Raw genomic sequence first — 22165 nt, forward strand, 5'->3', positions numbered from 1 at the left:
AGTGTTCTGCACAACTGAGCCACAAAGTTTCTGTGCTGTTTGTTCCTCTGTTATCTGCTAAGAATCTGCAGAATTTTGGACTGATGAGGGTAAGATTAAATTTAACTAATATAGAGAAGAGAACAAATGGATATGGACTTTTATTTCTTTTCAACTAAAGAATCCTCTTCTCTTTTAATTTCCATATGAGACATCTTGGGAATTTGAAAGGGAAAATGTCTTGACGATTAGTTCATTACCTATTTTTTTGTTGTTGCTTTTGCTAACCTATATTGTGTTTGCTTTTCAGAATCTGAAAAATATTTGAATAGTCATGAATCAAGAAGGGTGCTCAAGCAAAAATAAGAAAATATCCAACCGCATTCCAGCCGGATCACTTGCATCTTTGCGAAATCAAAGGGTTTCGTCGTTGACAACAAAAAGAACCTTCCAAGCTACAAGGTCAAATGAAAATGAAGAACGACAATCAGAAGGTGGATTACCTTCATCTTTGCGAAACCAAAAGGTTTCATCGTTGTCAACAAAAACAGTCTTGAAAGCTATAAGGTCAAATGCAAATGGAGAATGGCAATCTAAAGGTGGATCTCAATTGCAAGAACAAGTGCAACAAGTTCCACAAAATTCCACCTCTTTAGCAACACAAGGAGTACATGAACAAGTGCAACAAGAGAATATGGATTCCATCACTCCTGCATCACAGAGAGTACATGAACGATCTGATGATTCTACCAATCATGAAACAATTGAACAATTTGAGGAACAAGGCAAATATATATAAATTTTAATCATAAGATTAACTAAAAATAGAGATTGATGGTTATCCTTGCTTGTACTATTGCAGGCCCCTCCTCGCCAAAAAGAAAAAGAGGTTGCACTCAAATGCCAAATGTTCATAGTAGAAAGGAGCGTAAAATAATCATTCTAAATGAGTATAATCAACCCGTTGGTCCTACTAAAGAAGTAGTAAAAGAGTTGGGTAGCTTCCTCGGCACATTGGCAATGAGTGGGACTTTTTGTCCTCTTAATGTATTTAATTGGAGAAAACTAGACACAAAAGATGATGTGTGGAAATATATCAAGGTATGAAGTTCCCAATGTCAAATAAACGTGGAAGATATTTCTTATTTCTTACATAACCCAATTGCACTAAATTTTTAGGAAACATATGACATTCCTGACGAGGCGAAATAATGTATTTTTGAATCAGTTTGTACTTCTTGGAGAAAGTATAAGAATCAATTGAAGATAAACCACTTTAAAGCCTATGAGAATGATGCGTTTCGAATGGAGAATACGCCAGTAGATGTTCCGAAATCTCACTTTAAGGATCTTCTTAAATATTGAAACTCTACTCCTTACAAGGTAATTACATCCATTTTTTCTGTGACCTATTCTCTATTTGTTTCTTGTTTTACCTTATGTGAAGGAATGTAGGTTGTCACCCAACTTCTCCCTTAGCTAGGTAGTCTCTATATCAATTTAGAAGATCACTATATGAAGTTTACTCAATCTATAAGTCGCCTTTTCTTTCTCTGTGGCATTAAATTTATAAGTTGACTATTTGCAGAAAATGTCTGAAACCAATACAGATAATCAAAATAAGTTGAAGTGTCCGCACAGTGCTGGCAGAACAAGCTTTGCTCTAATTCGCGAGGTTTGATGTTTTCTCTTCTTCTATTTTTTTTTAAATTATTAACTTGCTAACTTTACATGAAAAGATTCTTATACCTGTTTTCATGTAACTAGGAAAAAAAGAAGGAAATCTCTGATACTTCAGATACTCTATCAAGTAAGGACATCTTTGTGGCTACAAGAAAAAGAAAACTTGGCTGAGTATACAAAAGCTCATATGACAATACGATTAGTAAAATTGTACGAAATTTCTAATTTAAAGTTTGTCGTGATTATTTATTTGTTCTTAATTATTGATTCAATTTTATTTACTTAAACTCTTTTCTCTCGCATTTGGGTTGTACACTGAAAAGGAGAGAATACAATCAACTCAAGAATGTGAAGATGCCAGTCATTTAGTTGACGCTTTTGCATCAGTCATGGGACCTGAACATCCAGGTCACGTGATATTGTATGGACGAGGGGTTACCAAGACTGTATTAAAAGGGTAAAAAGGGAATCTTGGATCTTCTTTAGATGCTACTGATGAGAGGATGCAGCAGAAAATAGAGAAAATGAAAGAGAGGATGCAACAAAGAATGCAGGAAAAGTTGAACGAATAAAAGGATACTATGGAACAAAATATTATAATGAACGTCGTCGCACGACTTCAGCATCTGAACCCAGATTTGTGACTTGATCCTAACATGCTAAGGTTCAGTGCACGTTCACCTATAGAAGCTTCCTCCACACAACAAGCTGATGTTCAACTAAACAATCGACCATCTGCTGGTAGTAACAATCAAGGTCAGTACGTACCAAATATTATAAATCTTCTTCTATTTTTTGCTTCTTCTCCTCCTTCCTTGTGCTGCTTATTCTACCACTTCTCTCTTTCTCTCTCTCGCAAAGTCTGAATAGTCTAGTAATTTTTTACTTTGCCTATGGCACTTAGTCGCTGCGTAATTCTGTGGTTGCCTAGCTAGTGTCATTACTATGATGCATATTTTTTTATGTTACCTTGCTGGCTCTTTGTTGTTGTACAGTCGCTGTGTAATTCTGTGCTAATTGGTAAAGTTGTTGCATGAGGGAGAAGATATTCTGGGTAAAAAGTCTGATTTATATTCAGTTATTACTATAAAGTTAATTGATTTTAGAATATCCAATTTACTATGGTGGAAAGTTCGATTGGGGGAGTGGTATGCATCAACATAGTTGCTTCGGATTCCTTGAACATTTTAGCTAATTCTGGACTCGAGAATTGCAGTGTTGGTGTGGCTTCAGTAGCTACCACTGTCTTGGTAACACCAACTGGAATATGACTTTTGACACATCTACTGGAACACCAGAATTGTTCACGATTTGCTAGGTATTTGCACTGCCTGAAAAGCTCTCTTGCCTATTTTTTGAACTTGCACTTACCTCCTTCTACTGCAAAATCCCCACAACATCTTCCTGCTAATTGTTCAATGTTTAAAAAGAGCATCTGATTTATTCGAATCATCATATTGTGTAGCTGTTGAACTTGCTGCACCAATCTGATTTCTATTCCCTAGGGTCTTTGCTGTGCTAGGTGGTGTATGAGAATGATTAACCACTGTCCAATCTCGACCTTTGAGTTGTTGTACCTGTTGGGACATTGATGCTACTGTATCAGTGGCCCCTTATCAACCACATTTATAGTAGAAATTTTCAAAACCTTGTCGCGACTAGCAGAATTTAGTGTTGCATTAGTCTTTTTACAAGCTAATGTGGTCCAGCCTTCCTCCATATTATTCTCCTTATTGTTGCCCAATTTATAGGCATTCAATCTAGGTACAGATGCATCAAGATTCCCAACAGAATTGCTACTGGAATTTGTAGCAATTTGAACACTTTCATGTCCAGCGTTTTTAAAAAATCAATTGCTTCAGCTGTAATTGCACCAGATTGCAAGAATTAGTAAACATCAATTAGTTGAATGCTTGAAAGAATTAGGAAGTAAAGTAAAGGACTCAGCAAGAAAGACTGCATTTTTAAGTTCCTCATAAAAAAGACTACATTTTTAAGTTAACACCTCCCACCTCACTTATTATTTTAACATGAAGTTATTGTTTTATTGGTTTTGTCTTAATATACAATCTTTGTGGTGGTTGCCGATTGGTATAACAACTGCTTATGCAGAGTTTCTGGAAGCATCTATAATGAGATTATCTGCATTAGTGTAACTTTGTCATAAATTTGGATTTTATATTTCAATAGCGATCAATATCTGAATGTGATTTTGGGAACCATCCTATTACTTGGTGAGGCTTCACTGCTGGTAGTGGGTTGGTTTTAATCAAAAAGATTTTGGAACTCTCAGATGTTATTCACGTGTGTTTTTAACATTTGGTTTCTCTTATGGGTTGGTCATGTGATAACAAATCATATAGGAGGTTGATTCTTATACTTCTCCAAGCATTCTGAATTTTTTATGTTACCTTTTCATGTTTTTTTCTTTTTTCATGGTAATTTGTGCTATGAGTATTCTTAGACCGGATTCTCTTGAAGGGTAATGACTTTATTTATCCTCTTTTGTAGGTGGAGTAGATCAAGAAATGGATGATGAAGGCAGTGAAGAACTAGACCTTACTTGAGATGAATTTTGAATTGTTATAGATGAATGTTCTAGGAATCTTTTGTTATCAATATTTTTGAAACTTACTATCTTGAAATGTACTAAACTTATGCACTTGGGGTAGAACATTTGCTTTATGGATATTATTTGCTTGATGGATAGTTTTATATTATTAATAGTTTCATTTTATGATGTATTTAAATTTTAGTGTTATTATAATTTATTATATATATAAATATTTATTTATAACAGGTGCTATATTTTGATTTTAACTGAACTGATACAATAGCCTACCAGAACCGTTGCAATAGGACACAAATGATGTTCCATTAGACAATGTAAACCGTTGCAATAGGTCCTATAAACTGTTCCAAAATGATCTATAAATCGTTCTAAATACAAATATAACCGTTACAATAGCTTAAAGAAACCATTGTTATATCCATACATAAACGTAACAATAGCTTACATAAGTGTTGCATTAAATAATAACGATTAAGAACCGTTGTATAAATAATATAATAACGGTATTAAACCGTTCCAATTGGAAATAATAATGATTCCAACAGAGAAAGGGAAAACCGCTGCGATAGACGTATCTATAGTCACGACGATGCAAACCGTTGCAAGAATCGTTCCTATAGATCTATGGGCACGCGGGTTGATGGAACGAGCTGTAAAGAGTTCCAATATCGCTATGGCAATGGTTTAACAGTCTGTGGGAACGGTTTTTCACACGTTACCGTAGACCAATTTTTCAGTAGTGTATGTGAATAGTTTCAAAATTCGAGTCCAAATCCACTTTCAAAACTCAATTTCTTATTTTGCAAAAACTTAGCAAAGTTTCACAAATTTGTACTTTGATTCACATGATTTTGATGTAAAAATATAAGATAAATTGATAGAATATGATTAGAAATATATTAGAATTACTTACCCAAGGTTGGTAGGTAAATATTTCCTCTCCAAATCGCCTCATATCAAGTCTAGCATTCAAAAATGTGAGAATGAGTTCAAAAATCCCGTCTCCCAACACTTTAACCAGCTGCATATGTCACATTTGCGACACAGGGTTCGCATTTGCGAACCAGGGCATGCATTTGCGAACCCTGACAGGCTCAACATACATCGCAATTGCAATAAAGCCTTCCCAGTTGCGAACTGGAGAAACATCGCAAAAGCGGACAATTGTTCGCAATTGCGAACTCTGTACAGTTCCTACTGGCTTCTCAAATGCGAAGGTGAGGTCGCATTTATGACAACTGCCCATCACCTGTCGCCTTCGCAAATGCGAGCCTAGTGTTCGCATTTGCTACACCAAAGCACCGGACATCAGATTTTTCCATTTTTCAATCCAATCCACTCCGGAACATGTCTGAAACTCATCCGAGCCCTCGGGGCTCTATCAAAACGTCTACACAAGTCTAAAACATCATATGAACTTGCTCGTGCAATCAAAACATAAAAATAACATCTAAAACTACGAATCGAACACTAAAACACATGATTTTCAAAGAAATTTTTGAGAACTTCTAGAATTATAACTAAGCGTCTGAAACCTACCAAATAAACTCCAAACGACACTAAATTTTATAGACAAGTTCTAAATGCCATAACACACCTATTCCAAGTCCCAAACTGAAATTTCAAATTCGATAGCGAAAAGTCAACCTACAGTCAAACTTTTCAACTTTAAATTGTCAAATTTCAGCAAATCAACACTAATCAACCTACGAACTTCCAAAATCAATTCAGGGTATACGCCCAAGTCCAAAATTATGATACGAAGCTATCGGAGTCATAAAAACACCATTCTAGGGTCGTTTTCACAAAAGTCAAAATTTGAACAATATTTTCACATAAAAATTTCTAAGTCAAGAATCAAGGGTCCAAATTAACCCGAAAGCTTCTCAGGATAAAACTAATCAACCCCGCAAGTCATAAAAGCATAAACACATAAGTGTGAAGGAATAAAAGGGGTAATGGGCGCAATTACACAAAACGACCGATCGGATCGTTACATACAAGCACATGTTACTTGTTAGAAATATTGGCAGAATAATTCATCTCACACGTATTATATTTCTCATTATAATGATTAATCCACAATTCGGCACTATATGTGGAAACTGATATTTCATACACCTACAAATTGCGAGAACCAGACAAAGACACAATATTTACTCGTAAATTCAGTAGCTTTTTCTCAAGAGATTTATTGTATATCTATTAAGAGATTTGTTGTACAGTAAAATCTCTCTATAACAGCATTATTTGTTCTAATATTTTTGACTTTTATAGTGAATAGTTATTATACATGAATAACAACAATTGACACTTAAATGTATTTTGGCTATTATAAAAACATTATTCAAAAACAACTTTTTCTATTGTGATTATTTTGGCGAGTTCGGTAAGGAGGGACAAAAGAGAGATGATTTCTATCAGTCAAAAGCAGATATCTCCCCCATGCTCCCATGGTCCGCATACCGAGGAATAGAAAGGAAGGACCCGGGGCCAGAGCAAGTTAGGTTAGGGTGTAGAGCCGTAAGCGTGGTGGGGGGTGACAGAGGATGTGCTCGTACGGTTCATAAAAGGATATGAAAAATTACTTATTTGTTGGGAATTTTCACTCTATATTCGAAATATGCCTCTCTAGGAGCATTACGATCTGCAGCACAAATGGTCCCTTATGAACGAATCGACATCTCGATGTGATACAACCCTTTCGATTAGAACAGCCACTCTTGGTATTGGCTAACATGATGGAGCCCCTGATTAGAGACTTGGCGAGGTTGTGATTGGATAGAATCGCCTTTCCTTTTGCTATAAGCCTCGGTCTGTGGAAGCCTTAACGACTTGTTCGCTTGATGAGTTCAGTCTTTAGTGGATTAGCGTCAAGCTTTTCTTTGTTCCGTTTCTACATTCCTACATGACCTAAATTTCAGGTATGCCCATTGACCTCAAGGAACTCACGTCCTTCTCTCGTGACTTCAGGCGCTCAAGTTTGCGTCATTCATCCGGTGCTAACGGGTCACGTCATCCACAACCTCTTGCCCTACCCATGCTTTCCACTTTCCTAGTATTACAGCCCTTCATGTAGGAAGGTGTAAGAGCGAAGCCACTCTTGCCCTTTCTTCCACTAGTCTTAGAGTTATTGAAAGGTCTGAATGATCAACTCTGCAATCAGTTGTTAGAATCAATGGGTCTTCAAATTGTTCATTTGAAAAAATTGAAACTCTTCTTATTAGACGATCATGATACTTCCCAAAAATTGAAATTCTTGATCAATGGAGGAACAATGTCATCATTTTTGTTCAATAAGATACCAAAGTAGATGATTGACTCATTCCATACTAGAAATAATCGCAAGAAATCCTTTGATAACTCGGATTCCTATTTCTCAATGATATTTCACGATCAAGACAATTGACTGAATCCCGTGAAACCAGTTCATAAAAGTTCATTGATATCTTCTTTTTATTAAGCAAATCGACTTCAATTCTTGAATAATCCACATCACTTCTGCTTCTATTGGAACACAAGATTCCCGTTTTCTGTGGAAAAGGCCCGTATCAATAATTCTGGTTTTACGTATGGATAATTCCTCAATATCTTGTTCATTCGTAACAAAATATTTTCTTTGTGCATCGGTAAAAAAAAACATGCTTTTTGAGGGAGAGATACTATTTCACCAATCGAGTTACAGGTATCTAACATATTTATACCTAACGATTTTTCACAAAGTGGTGACGAAATGTATAATTTATACAAATCTTTCTATTCTCCAAGTTGATCCGATCCATTCGTTCGTAGAGCTATTTACTCGATCGCAGACATTTCTGGAACACCTTTAATAGAGAGGCAAATAGTCAATTTTGAAAGAACTTATTGTCAACCTCTTTCAGATATGAATCTATCTTATTTAGAAGGGAAGAACTTGCATCAGCATCTCAATTTCAATTCAAACATGGGTTTGATTAACACTCCATGTACTGAGAAAGATTTATCATCCGAAAAAAGGAAAAAACAGAGTCTTTGTCTAAAGAAATGTGTTGAGAAAGGGCAGATGTATAGAACATTTCAGCGAGATAGTGCTTTTTTAACTCTCTCAAAATGAAATCTATTCCAAACATATATTCCATGGTTCCTTACTTCGACAGGGTACAAATATCTAAATTTGATATTTTTAGATACTTTTTCAGACCTATTGCCAATACTAAGTAGTAGTCAAAAATTTGTATCAATTCTTCATGATATTATGCATGGATCAGGTATATCAAGGCGAATTCTTCAGATAAGTGAGATCTCGAGTAAGTGTTTACATAATCTTCTTATGTCCGAAGAAATGATTCATCGAAATAATGAGTCACCATTGATATCGACACATCTGAGATCGCCAAATGCTTGGGAGTTCCTCTATCCAATCCTTTTCCTTCTTCTTGTTGCTGGATATCTCGTTCGTACACATCTTCTCTTTGTTTCCCGGGCCTTTAGTGAGTTACAGACAGAGTTTGAAAAGGTCAAATCTTTGATGATTCCATCATCTATGATTGAGTTGCGAAAACTTCTGGATAGGTATCCTACATCTGAACCGAATTTTTTCTGGTTAAAGAATTTCTTTATAGTTGCTCTAGAACAATTAGGAGATTCTCTAGAAGAAATACGGGGTTTTGCTTCTGGCGGCAACATTCTTGGTCCCGCTTATGGGGTCAAATCAATACGTTCTAAGAAGAAAAATTAGAATATCAATCTCATCGAGATCATCGATCTCATACCAAATCCCATCAATCGAATCACTTTTTTGAGAAATACGAAACATCTAAGTCATACAATTAAAGAGATTTATTCATTGATAAGAAAAAGAAAAAATGTGAACGGGGATTGGATAGATGATAAAATAGAATTCCGGGTCGCGAACAGTGATTCGATTGATGATGAAGAAAGAGAATTCTTGGTTCAGTTCTCCACCTTAACGACATGTTTTTACTTTTTTAATTATTACATATAAAAGATAAAAAGTAATTCAAATTTGAGTATCAAAATATATGCATATTTTACTAATTAATTATTAAAAAAGCGAATATTTTTTAAAAAAAATCATAACTAAACGTGCAAAGATTTAAACTATAAGGCTTGGGGAGTTGTTAGCAAAGAGGTTTGCCAGGCCAAGTGTATCGCCTTGGGGTGCACCAGTGTTATTTGTGAAGAAGAAAGATGGGACTATGTGGACGTGTATTGATTACCGCCAGTTGAAAAAATTCACCATTAAGAAAAAGTACCCACTGCCGCATATTGATCATTTGTTTGACCAGTTCCAGGGTGCCAAAGTGTTCTCAAAAATCGACTTGAGATCGGGTTACCATCAATTGAAGATTCAGGATTCGGATGTTCCGAAGACTGCTTTTCAGACTAGATATGGCCATTATGAATTTCTAGTGATGTCCATTGGTTTGACTAACACCCCACCAGCGACTATGGATTTGATGAACAGGGTGTCCAGGCCACATATTGATTCATTCATCATTGTGTTCATTGATGACATTTTGATCTACTCGCGTAGCCTGGAGGAGCATGAGCATCATTTGAGAGTGGTACTTCGGACCTTGCGGGAACAAAAACTATATGCTAAGTTCTCAAAGTGCGAGTTTTGGCTAGAATCTGTGGCCTTCTTGGGACATATTGTATCGAGGGAGGGTATTAAAGTTGATCCCAAAAAGATCGAGGCAGTTTAGAATTGGTATCGTCCCACTACGTCGACTGCGATCAGGAGCTTCTTGGGGTAAGCAGGTTATTATCGCCGATTTGTGGAGGGTTCTCATCTATCGTGACACCATTGACTAGATTAACCCAGAAGGGTGCTCCATTCCATTGGTCCGAAGATTGTGCGGTGAGCTTTCAGAAGATGAAGACCGCATTGACTTCAGCACTGGTATTAGTGTTGCCTTCCGGCTAAGGGATGTATGTAGTGTATTGAGCGTTGGCCTAGGTTGTGCATTGATGCAGGATGGGAGAGTTATTGCATATGTTTCACGTCAGCTGAAGCTCCACGAGAAAATTACCCGATACATGATTTAGAATTGGCCGCGATAGTTCATGGTCTTAAGATCTGGAGGCATTATCTTTATGGGGTGTCCTGTGAGGTTTACACTGATCATTGCAGCTTGCAGCATTTGTTCAAGCAGAGAGATCTAAATTTGAGGCAGCGCAGGCGGCTTGAGTTACTGAAAGATTATCATATTACCATCCTTTATCATCCGGGCATAGCGAATATAGTTGCAGATGCCTTGAGCAGAAAGGCGGAGAGTATGGGTAGTTTGGCCTTCTTCTCAGCAGAGGAGAGGCCTTTGGACATTCAGCCCTTGGCTAACAGACTTGTGAGGCTAGATATTTCAGAGTCCAACCGAGTTCTTGCATGTGTCGTTGCCCAGTCTTCACTATTTGAGCAGATCATGGCTCGCCAGTTTGATGATCCACACTTGTTGGTTCTCCGAGAGACGGTACTGCGGGGTAGTACCAAGGAGGTTACTATCGGCGAAGATAGTGTTCTACGACTCCAGGGTCGTCTATGTGTTCCTAATGTGGATGTGCTGAGGGAAACGATCCTAGATGAGGCACACAATTCTTGATATTCTATTCATCCAGGTGCTACGAAGATTTATCGCGACTTAAGGCAGGATTATTGGTGGCGGCGGATGAAGAAGGACATAGTTGAGTATGTATCTAGGTGCCTAAATTGCCAGCATGTTAAGTATGAACACCAGAGGACAGGTGGCCTACTTCAGTAGATGACTATACCAGAGTGGAAATGGGAGCGCATTACTATGGACTTTGTAGTTGGGTTGCCGTAGACCTTGCAAACGTTTGATGCAATTTGGGTCATTGTCGACAGGTTGACCAAGTCGACACACTTCATTCCGGTTGTGACCACGTATACTTCAGAGAGGTTAACCCAGATTTATATCCAAGAGATAGTTCGGTTGCACGGTGTGCCCGTTTCCATCATATCAGATAGAGGCAATCAGTTTACTTCACATTTCTGGAGAGCAGTACAGAGTGAATTGGGGACCCGTGTAGAGCTCAGCACAACCTTTCATCCGCAGACCGACGGATAGTCGGAGCGGACATTTCAAATCTTGGAGGATATTCTCAGAGCATGTGTGATTGACTTTAGAGGGCAGTGGGGTTGTTTCTTGCATTTGGCCGAGTTTGTTTATAACAACAGTTACCAACCCAACATCGAGATGGCTCCATTTGAGGCTTTATATGGTCGGCGATGTCGTTCTCCCATCGGATGGTTTGAGCCCGACGAGGCTAAGTTATATGGTACTGATTTGGTGAAGGATGCCTTGAATAAGGTACAGCACAGTCTAGACAGAAGAGTTACGCAGATCAGAAAGAACATGATTTATCATTTATGGTGGGTGAGAAAGTTCTCTTAAAGGTTTTGCCAATGAAGGAAATCATGAGGTTCGGGAAGAAGGAAAAGTCGAGCCCAAGGTTTATAGGCCCATTTGAGGTGTTGGGAGGAGTTGGGGAGGTTGCTTACGAACTTGCTTTGCCTCCCAGTCTATCGGGAGTTCATCCGACTTTCCATGTATCTATACTCCGGAGGTATAATGCCGACCTGTCGCATGTGTTAGACTTTAGCACGATTCAGCTGGATGAGAGCTTGGGTTATGAAGAAGAGCCAGTTGCCATTGTAGATAGGCAGGTTCGCCAATTGAGGTCCAAGAAGATTTCCGCGGTAAAAGTTCAGTGACGGTGCCAACCAGTCGAGGAGGCGACTTGGGAGGCTGAGGAGGACATGCAGAGCAGATATCAACACTTATTTGACACTCTAGGTATGATTCTAAACTCGTTCGAGGATGAACGTTTGTTTAATAGGTGGATAATGTAATGAACCAACATTCATTTTTCCTTTTAGAACCCTGTTCCCCTAAATAAGACTCCCCGTATGTGCTTTTACTATTTTGTGACCTGCAGGGATGGTTAGTTCGGGATTTGGAAGAGTTCGAGTTGAAATCGGAACACTTGGCCGCTAAGTTTGACTTAGGTCAAAATTCTGAGTAAACGACCTCGGAATCAAAATTTGACGGTTCCAAAGGGTTCGTATGATGATTTTGGACTTGGGCGTATGTTCGAATTGGGTTTTGGATGACCCGGGAGCGTTTCGGCGCCTAATAGTGAAAGTTGGTTGTTTGAAGGTTTTAAAGTTCTTTAAATTTGGTTTGAAGTAGGATTTGTTGTTATCGAGGTCCAATTGGGATTTCGAGCTTAGGAGTAATTCCGCATGGTTATTTAAGACTTGCCCGCAAACTTTTGTGTCATTCCGAGTAGTCTAAGTATGCTTCAGCGCGTTTGGAGCAATTTGGAAACTTGAAGTTCATATTTTGATTCGATTCAATTTTGGGGTGCGATTCTTAGTTTTGTTGTTGATTTATGCGTTTCGAGAGTCTGAGAAGGTCCATATTATGTTTATATACTTGTTGGTGCGTTTGGACGGGGTCCCGAGTAGCTCGGGTGAGTTTCGGACCGCTCGTAGCAATGTTGGAAAAACCAGAAATTCTAGTTCTAGTTTCCTTCTTCGTTAACGCGGAAGGACTCTTGCGTTCGCGATGTAGGAATTGGGGCTAGGGGATTTTGTGCTATACGTTCGCGATAGCCAGCCCGCGTTTGCGAGGGTCTGAAACTTGTGACCTTCACGTTCGCGTAAGGTGACTCGCGTACGCGTAGAGGAGCCTGGGCTAGGCTTTGGGCCGCTATTATTCTTCACGTTCGTGAAGGGTAGGCCAAGCTAGCCACCGCATTCGCGAGGCCCCTGTCGCGTTCGCGATGAGTCATTTCTGGGGGGGCCTGGGCCGTTTGCCTTCACGAAAGCGAGGCCTCTTCCGCGTTCGTGAAGAAGGGGTCAGAAGTGCTGGGCAGAACGTTTTAAAAACGGGGCTCAACCATTTCTTAGCCCATTTTCTTCATTCTTGGGCGATTTTGGAGCTTCTTGAGAAGGGTATTCACCTAGTAACTTGTAGGTAAGTTAATTCTGCCTATTGCGAGTTAAATACATAGATTATGGGTAGATTTTAACATGTAAATTAGTGAAAATTGTGGGTTTAGATGAAAAACCTAGGTTTTGATAAAAATGATATTTTAACCACGAAAATGGTTATGGAATGAGATAAAAATTATATACTTGAGTTCTTAGGGTTATGGGTGACCATTTCCTCCAAACATTTCCAGAATCCGGGCACGTGGGCCCGACGTGAATTTTAGAAATTTTACTAATTTGGGGTGGGTAATTAATCTAATAATTTAATTTCGAATTTTTGAGCATGTATTGACTAAATTACATAACATTTGGCTAGTTTCGGATTTTTCGGTACCAAATTGAGGCTTTAATATGAAATTGTGATCGGAAAGTGAACTTTGAGACGAGGTAACTCTCTTGTCTAATCTTGTAAGAGGGAAATTGCCCCATAAGTGTTTTAAATAAATATTTGCTTCTAATTGTTGGGGCTACGTACGTACGAGGTGACGAGAGTCCGTGCGTAGCTACTAATTATGCTTATGTCCGGGTAGTTTAGGACTCATAGCATGAACTACTTGAAATATTTATACCCTACTTGTTAATTAAAGTGCCAGAAATTATGCATAACGTGCTAAAGGAAATTGTATTACTTTGTATATAAATCATTAAAAACGTTTAAGGCAAATACCTATAAAGTATCATTCTCTTCTTGTGGAGCGGGTCGAACGCCTCGGCAGTAGATAGATGCAGCTATGGTTCGTGCCGCTCGACCCTCGCTAGTGTACACATTATTCTGGATCGGGCCGTACGATCTCGGCATAAATCGTGCTTAATAATAATAATTACTCGGTGCTTTGATATTTTTTTTATTGCAGCTTATGAAGGAAAATGACTTATTGGAAATTATTAAATTGTGAAATAATTATTTGTTCCTGCTTGTTAAGGTAACTTGTCATTATTCATATAACCCGTGTTTATTTAAATATTTCTATCTTAATATCATTGGCCCATAGTAAGTGTCGAAGTCGACCCCTCGTCACTACTTCTTCGAGATTGGACTTGATACTTACTGGGTACACGTTGTTTACGTACTAATGCTACACTTGCTACACTTTTTGTGCAGGATCTGAGACAGGTGCATCAGGCGGTCCCTTCCGGCGCGCATCCTAGATATCACGAGGCCTAGTGGTGAGCTGCTTTCTGAGGAGTTCTGCAGCCTCTAGAGTACTCTTTTTTATTTGTTTTTTGTCTATTTTTATGTTCATACGGTAGTTAAAATTTTGTATAATCTACTAGATACTCATACACTTGTGACACCAGGTCTTGGCACACACACTAGTAGAATTATGGTTTTGAACTATTACTTTGGTTTTACTTATTTAAACCTTTTATTTTCTTAAATCTTGCAAATAAGGAAAGTTTAATTACTCGGAAACTTATTAAAAGAGGAATAATATGTCTAATTCACTAGTTGGCTTGCCTAGTGGTAATGTTGGGCGCCATCACGACCTATAGGTAAAATTGGGTCGTGACAGTTGGAAGTTTGACTCCCATGATAAAATCCGACTAAACTAGGAGTGTTCCGACTCACAATGCAAGAAGGGGCACAGAACTTAAGAAGTGCGGTCCGCAGAAGGATTTCTGTGGCCGTAGAAGAAAGTGTGAACCGCAGAATTCCGTCTGCGGCCGCAGATCAAGTAAAAGAGCCCAGCAGAGTTTTAGCCAATGTATGGACCATATATTAATTATGCGGCCACAGAACAATGTATGCACTGACAAATAATTCAAAGTTCAAAGAGTGCGCAAAAGACCAAGACCTGAAGCCTTGCTGAAGTGCGGACCGCACATTTGCAGCCGTAGTCCAGAATTGTGCTTTGCAGAATCCAAGATCTTGCCAGCTGAAGCAATCTGCGGACCGTACATGAAATTGTGAGGCCACAGAACCTCCCTATGGGTATTTTTGTTAGTGAATTTTGGGCCACTATAAATAGACGAGTTTCACATTTTCAGGTCAATTTTTGAAGTTTGAGCTGCTGTAACCGTTATATTTTGCCATTTTAGGAAGTTTGTGATTATTTTAGGTCTTAAATTTTATATTTTATCATTTTGATCTTAGATTATGAGTTTAATAAAAATTTCTTCTTTTTTTTTTCTTCATTTCTCACTATGAGTAGCTAGATTTTTACTAGGGTTGTGACCCAACCCCAGTGTGTAAACCTTATGGGTATTTAATTTAATGCTTGTTTATGATTGGATGTTGATTATTTAGCTTAGTTTATGCTTTAATTTTAGAATTAATGGTAGCAAACATTAATTCATGCCTTTTTGGCTTGGTCTCTACTTGAGAAAGGGACCTAGTCTAGGATAACTAGGCTAACAAGAAATTAGGTTAATTGAGGGTTTGATATGCCTAATTAAAGGGTTCAAACTAGAGATAGTGAAAACCTGACTTGAGCTCATATCAACTATTTAGTTTGATACCCATTTGGGCTTGAGAAAGCCAAATTGGAAAAATCACTCTTTGACCGAGAGGTATTGAGTGGGTAATGTAGAGTTGAGAGCTATAATATACCCAATTGACAAAACAAGTATTAACGCATTTAACCCATTAGGCGAACACCTAGGTTACGGTCACATCCCTAGAGTTTTTAACTATTTGAAAAAAATACCAAAAACAATCATTCGCTTCTAGTTTCTTTTCTTAGCTTATAATTGCTAGAGTAAAATTAGAATTAGAAATCAAAACTTTTTGTGGAAGTGCAATTTAGTTATTCCATTCGCTTTCGTCAAGTGTATACTCCTAACACCCCTAGTAACTCCCTGCGGAAATCGACCCTGACTCTTGTTAGGTACTATTCTTCCAATGATCGTTTTCACTCACTATTGAGTCTGGATTGGACATGGATCAATTTTTGGCGTCGTTGCCAAGGAGTTAAAACGGTATTAGCTATATATTTGGGTTTGTTTTTTGGAATATCTTCTTTTCCTTTTGTGTTACTAACTAGTGTGAGAAATCTTAGGTACAACCATGGCGAAATCTGGTAACAACAATGAGATGATCCCTTTAAAACCTAACTTATGCGGTTTATGAGGGAAATAAACACCCGAATGGATCAAATTCCGGGTGCACCGCCAGTATTGAAAGGACCAAATTCAAAGAAATACACCGAGATGCCGTTCAAACCAAGCACGACACCAGATTTAATCCCGAAGTAGTTCAAGATGCTAGATGCGCCAAAATATGATAGGACTTCAGATCCTCAAGAGTATATCACCACTTATACAACAGCGGTGAAGGGGAATGAGTTAGATCCGCACGAGATTGAGTCAGTCTTATTGAAGAAATTCGGGGAGACCCTTACGAAAGGGGTATTCACTTTTACTCGAGTACTCAATAGATTCCTTTAAGATGCACGCAGATTCGTTTATCAAGGCCCATACCGGGGCCAATCATATACTGGCCCGAAAGGCCAACATATTCAGGATTGCACAAGGAGAACCCGAATTGCTGCAGAAGTTCGTGACCAGATTCTAGAAAGAAAGGATGTTGCTACCGGTAGTACCAGACGAATGGGGAGCTGAAGCATTTACTAAATGGTTGAATCCGAGAAGTTCCGACGCTTCCCAGAAATTGAAAGAAAGTCTTCTCAAGTTTCAGGCAATAACATGGGCGGATGTTCACAACCAATACGAGTCAAAAGATAAGAATTGAGGATGACCAACTCAGTTTTCCGACATTAACCAAGGGTCGGCACCGGGAGAAGAATAAGGAGAAATCGAAGGATGATTTTGACACAGATCGACAGTCTTCTAGAGGTCGATTTTTGTCCTATGAAAGGGCCGAAGGACACGGCAGAGGTTTTCGGTCGACAGATAGATTCTCTACCGATAGGAGAGTTGATCACGGCCGGAAAAACAAATCAATTCAGGACAAGGAGATATCGGGTTCCCGAGACTCTTCCTACCACAGGCTATCCAAATACAACTTCAATGTCAGCATAATGAAACTAGTTTCGATTATAAGGAACATTAAGGAAGCACGGTTCCCGAAGCCAATGAGATTCGATCCTAGTCAGATAGATCCTTATGGTGCGAGTACCATGGGACCAACGGTCACCGGACTGGGGATTGTCGGTATTTGCGCAAGGAGGTGGTGACATTGTTATAAAACGGCCATCTCAGAGAATTCTTAAGCGACCAGGCTAAGAACAACTACGGTCGTAACCGGGATAACGCAAAACCCTCGAAAGCAGGAGAGGATCCTCCTCGTCTGATGATCAACATGATTTTCGGGCAGAACGAGATTAATGGTGTGATCTTTTTAGCAGCAAAAAAGGCGAAGGTATCAGTAACCCACAGTAAGAGACTCTGAGAAGTCGCTGAGGACGACATTACTTTCAGAGAGGAAGACGCAGATGAACTACTGCTACCGCACAACGATGCCCTGGTAATTTCCCTTAATGTTTTGGATTTTAAAATTAAACGTATTTTGGTGGACCCAAGGAGTTCAACCAATATTATCCAATGGAGAGTGCTAGAACAAGCCAAGCTAACCGGAAGCATTATTCCGGCCACAAAGCTCCTCATCGGGTTCAATTTGTAAGAGTAACAACACAAGGGCAAATACTGCTGCCCACGAATGCCGAGGGGGTAAGAAGATGACCCTTTTTGAAGTAGTAGATGGCGATATGGGTTACAATATCATTCTTGGAAGACCATGGCTGCACGAGATAAAGGTTGTGCCGTCAACATTTCAGCAACTTATGAAATTCCCAACTCCAAAAGGAATTAAGCAGATAAAGGGAGATCTACCGGCAACAAGAGAGATGAACGCGAACTTAGTTTCCAGTAGCAAAGGGAAGGAGCATGCATCTTAGCAATTACAGGGACCGACGCCTGCTCCCGAGCCGAACGAAGTCAACCAAGGGGAGGGGTCGTCGGAATCCTATCAGGTACCAAGATATTTCCATGTTCTAGAAGAAACGGATGGAACAAAGTCCACAATACAAGAACTTGAGCAAGTCGCGCCGTTTGAAATGTTCTTGGAGAGAAAGTTCCACTTGGGGACAGGACTAAACCCTGATCTCAGGTCAAGATTCATAGAATTTCTTAAATTTAACGTTGATGTTTTTGCATGGTCGCATGCGGATATGACATGTATCCCACCAGAAGTTGTCGTACACAAGTTAAGTCTAGATCCTAACATCCATCTAGTGAGGCAGAAAAAATGCCCTATTGCCGAGGTTAAAAACAAATTCGTCGAAGAAGAGGTAACTCATTTGCTTGATATCGGTTCAATCTGGGAGGTAAAGTATCCTGACTGGTTAGCTAGCGTAGTAGTATTTCTCAAGAAGAATAATAAATTTCGCATGTGCGTAGACTATAAGGTTCTAAATAAGGCATGCCCCAAAGACTCGTTCCCACTGCCAAGCATTGATCAAATGATTGATGCGACGGTCGTGCACGAGTTAATGAGTTTCATCGATGCTTAATCCGGGTACAATCAAACTAAGATGAACCCAGAGGATCGGGAAAAAACTTCGTTCATAACGAACTTCAGCACATATTGCTATAATGTGATGCCTTTCGGGCTAAAGAACGCCGGAGCCACTTATCAGAGACTTGTAAACAAAATGTTTGAGAAACAAATAGGAAAGACCATTGAAGTTTACATAGATGATATGCTGGTTAAGTCTTTGAACACATGTTATCATCTTAAACACCTATAAGAAACCCTTGACATCCTAAGGAAGCACAACATGAAGCCTAACCCCGAAAAGTGTGCATTCGAAGTCAACTCCGGTAAGTTCTTGGGGTTTCTTGTGTCGTTAAGGGGGATTGAAGTCAACCCCGATAAGATTAAAGCCGTCGAAGACATCCCTGACCAGCTATCAAACGTAAAAGAGGTTCAAAGGTTGACAGGAAGACCGACCGCTTTAAGAAGATTCATTTCCCGATCTTCGAAAAAATGTCATCACTTCTTTTCACTTCTCAAAAAGAAGAACAACTTTGAATGGACTCCGGAATGCCAACAGGCTCTGAAGGATTTAAAAAGGTATTTGTCGAGCCCTCTATTATCATCGAAACCGGAGGAAGGCGAACAATTACTCATTTACTTAGCAGTCTCGGAGGTAGCGATAAGTGCCATTTTAGTCCGTGAAGATGAAGGTACACAATCTCCTATTTATTATGTTTGTAAAATTTTAACAGGAGCGTAAACTCGCTACCCACATATGAAAAAATTAGCCTTAGCTCTCGTGGTCGTAGCTCGGATGCTTAGGCCTTATTTTCAATGTCATCCGATAGTCGTAGTGACAACCTTTCCCCTGCAGAATATCCTTCATAAACCTGAACTTTCAGGTCGGCTATCCAAGTGGTTTATTGAAATGAGTGAATTTGATATAGAGTATAAACCTAGAAATGCGATTAAGTCACATGTTTTGGCCGATTTTGTGGCCGATTTCAGTCCAGGACTGCTGCCTTTGGCTACCAAAGAAGCAGTGATGGTGACAGAATCGACAAAGGGAGTTTGGACCTTGTTCACGGACGGAGCTTCTAATGTGAAAGGGTCTGGGCTCGGTGTAGTATTAATCACAACTTCGGGAGAAACCCTAATGCAGGCCATAAGAACTGTTCCTCTGACTAACAATGAAGCCAAGTATGAGGCTTTGATTGCAGGACTCGAGTTGGCCCGGGGACTGGACTCCGAGGTCATAGAAATCAAATGTGATTCCCAATTGATAGTAAATCGGGTCTATGGGATCTTCGAAGCCAAAGAGGAACGCATGCAACAATATGTAATGAAAGTCCATGCTCTGCTCGCACGGTTCAGGGAATGGTCAATTACCCACATCTCGAGGAAAGCAGAAGCAGACACATTAGCCAATCTGGGATCGTCCACGGAAATGAAGGGATCGGACTCTTGTACAGTCGTGCAGCTAATGAATTCGGTATTGGACATAGACGACTATTATGAAATAAACGCGACCAATTTGGTCAGGGACTGGAGAAATGAGATCATTGACTATCTCGAGCACGGAAAGCTACCTGAAGATCCCAAGGCATCTCGGGCGCTGTACACGAAAGCAGCTCGATACTGCTTTAGGGAGTTCAATTGTTTAGAAAATCTTATCAAGGCCCGTTGGCTCGAGGCTTAGGAGCCTCCAAAGCTAATTACGTCATGAGAGAAGTTCATGAAGGGATTCGTGGAAATCACTTGGGTGCAGACTCATTGGTAATAAAGCTGGTTAGAGCAGGATACTACTGGCCCCGGATGGAACAAGACGCTAAGGAATATGTTCAGAAATGCGATACGTGTCAAAGCCATGCACCATTGGTACACCAACCGGCAAAGTTATTGCAATCGGTTCTATCACCTTGGCTATTTATGAAGTGAGGAATGGACATAGTCGGCCCGCTGCTGCCGAACCCCAAAAAGGTAAGATTTCTCTTGATTTTAACTGACTACTTTTCTAAGTGTGTTGAATCAGGTCCTTACCAGAAAATTGGCGAGCGTGAAGTGGTAGACGTCCTGTGGGAGAACATAATTTGCAGGTTCGGGATACCAAAAGAGATAGTCTGCGACAACGGGCCACAATTTATAGGCGCAAAGGTCACAAAATTCCTTGAAGACCTGGAAATCAGAAGAATCAAATCATCACCGTACCACCCGAGCACAAACGGTCAAGCAGAATCAACAAACAAGGTGATTATCCAAAATTTCAAAAAGAGATTGGAAGCAGCCAAAGGCAAATGACTCGAAGAGCTGCCGAGTGTACTATAGGCGTATCGAACAACGGCCAAATCAAGCACGGGGGAGACTCCTTTCTCTCTTGTATACAGAGCAGAAACCTTGATCCCGGTTGAAGTAGGAGAACCTAACATGAGATACTTCCGGGAAGATGAAGAGACAAACGACGAAGAACTATTGATTAGATTAGAGTTGCTCGACGAACGCAGGACTTGGTGCATATAAGGATGGCAGCTCAAAACAGAGAATTGAAAAAATATTATAATCGAAGAGCCATCCTCCGTTATTTCAAAGTAGGAGACTTGATTTTAAGGAAAGTATCTCAAAACACCCAGGAGCTCAACGTGGGAAAGCTAGGTATGACGTGGGAAGGCCCCTACCGGGTTTCAACTGTCATCGGGAAATGATCATATAAATTGGAAAGTCAATACTGAGTAAAGTTGCTAAGCAACTGGAATGTGGCACCTGAAAAGATTGTATTGCTGATGAGCAACGCCTATACTGAAAGTATGTGCTGCACTCTTTTTCCCTTCGTCCAGATTTTGTCCCAATTGATTTTTACTGGCAAGGTTTTTAACGAGGCAACAACGGAAAGCATACTACGAAGGAAACATCGTCAGCAGAAGTAAGAACTTTAAACAACAATGCATGGAAGCGGAGAATTGCTACGGGATGATTAGATAATCTATTGATCGGTAGCAAAGTTCCTACCGGGAAGTAAAGTTTGCTATCAGGTCAAAGGTTACCCGACCGTTCACGAGCGCAAGCCACTGGGGGTGGTTAGATAGTATTTGGCTCTATAGCAAAGTTCCTAATGGAAGTGAAGTTTGCTATCGAACCAAAGATTATCCAACCATTCACTGGTGGAATCTTCAAAGGAGTGAGACTTCCGGCGTTCAAATTGATGTCACAATTTAGTGTCAATATAACATGGTCTAATTCAAAATGTGGAAACTTGACATATTTGGCTCATGTATTACCTAAAATATTTCTCATTAGCCGAAAACTATTCAACCAAAAGTTCAAGGTTTAATTCCGTGATCTTCGTGCTATAGCGTATTTGAAGTGCACATCATAAACAGGATCCTTCTGTAAGAAAACACACTGTTTCTGACTGATTATAAAGATATACTGATACTCTGTAGTTTTTTCTGTTTAATGTTAACCGCATATAAAGTTG

General features: G+C 39.5%; 4 protein-coding genes across 8 annotated transcripts; all 4 read left to right on the forward strand.

The window, feature by feature from the left end:
• Positions 1-241: 241 nt before the first annotated feature.
• On the forward strand, positions 242-4371 carry LOC108947038 (uncharacterized). Of its 5 annotated transcripts, none has more exons than XM_070196060.1 (6): positions 242-764; positions 842-1080; positions 1159-1362; positions 1568-1654; positions 1747-2418; positions 4174-4371. In XM_070196060.1, the coding sequence occupies exons 1-3, from the start codon at positions 314-316 to the stop codon at positions 1189-1191; spliced, it is 723 nt and encodes a 240-aa protein (XP_070052161.1). In that variant the 5' UTR covers positions 242-313; the 3' UTR covers positions 1192-1362; positions 1568-1654; positions 1747-2418; positions 4174-4371. The 5 variants fall into 5 exon arrangements, with proteins under 5 accessions (XP_070052161.1, XP_070052159.1, XP_070052160.1 ...); XM_070196058.1 differs by having other exon boundaries at positions 1208-1362; XM_070196059.1 differs by lacking the exon at positions 1568-1654 and having other exon boundaries at positions 1208-1362.
• A 6147-nt stretch (positions 4372-10518) lies between these two features.
• LOC138905522 (uncharacterized) lies at positions 10519-10839 on the forward strand. The gene has a single exon (XM_070194045.1). It carries the CDS (start codon positions 10519-10521, stop codon positions 10837-10839), a length of 321 nt encoding a protein of 106 aa, XP_070050146.1.
• Positions 10840-11627: 788 nt separating this feature from the next.
• LOC138905523 (uncharacterized) lies at positions 11628-11972 on the forward strand. The gene has a single exon (XM_070194046.1). It carries the CDS (start codon positions 11628-11630, stop codon positions 11970-11972), a length of 345 nt encoding a protein of 114 aa, XP_070050147.1.
• A 6299-nt stretch (positions 11973-18271) lies between these two features.
• Positions 18272-20392, forward strand: LOC138905524 (uncharacterized). Its single transcript, XM_070194047.1, has 3 exons — positions 18272-18558; positions 19069-19403; positions 19596-20392. Exons 1-3 carry the CDS (start codon positions 18272-18274, stop codon positions 20390-20392), a joined length of 1419 nt encoding a protein of 472 aa, XP_070050148.1.
• The last annotated feature ends 1773 nt before the right edge of the window (positions 20393-22165 follow it).

Source organism: Nicotiana tomentosiformis, chromosome 2, assembly GCF_000390325.3.
Source record: "Nicotiana tomentosiformis chromosome 2, ASM39032v3, whole genome shotgun sequence".
Taxonomy (NCBI): Eukaryota; Viridiplantae; Streptophyta; class Magnoliopsida; order Solanales; family Solanaceae; genus Nicotiana; species Nicotiana tomentosiformis.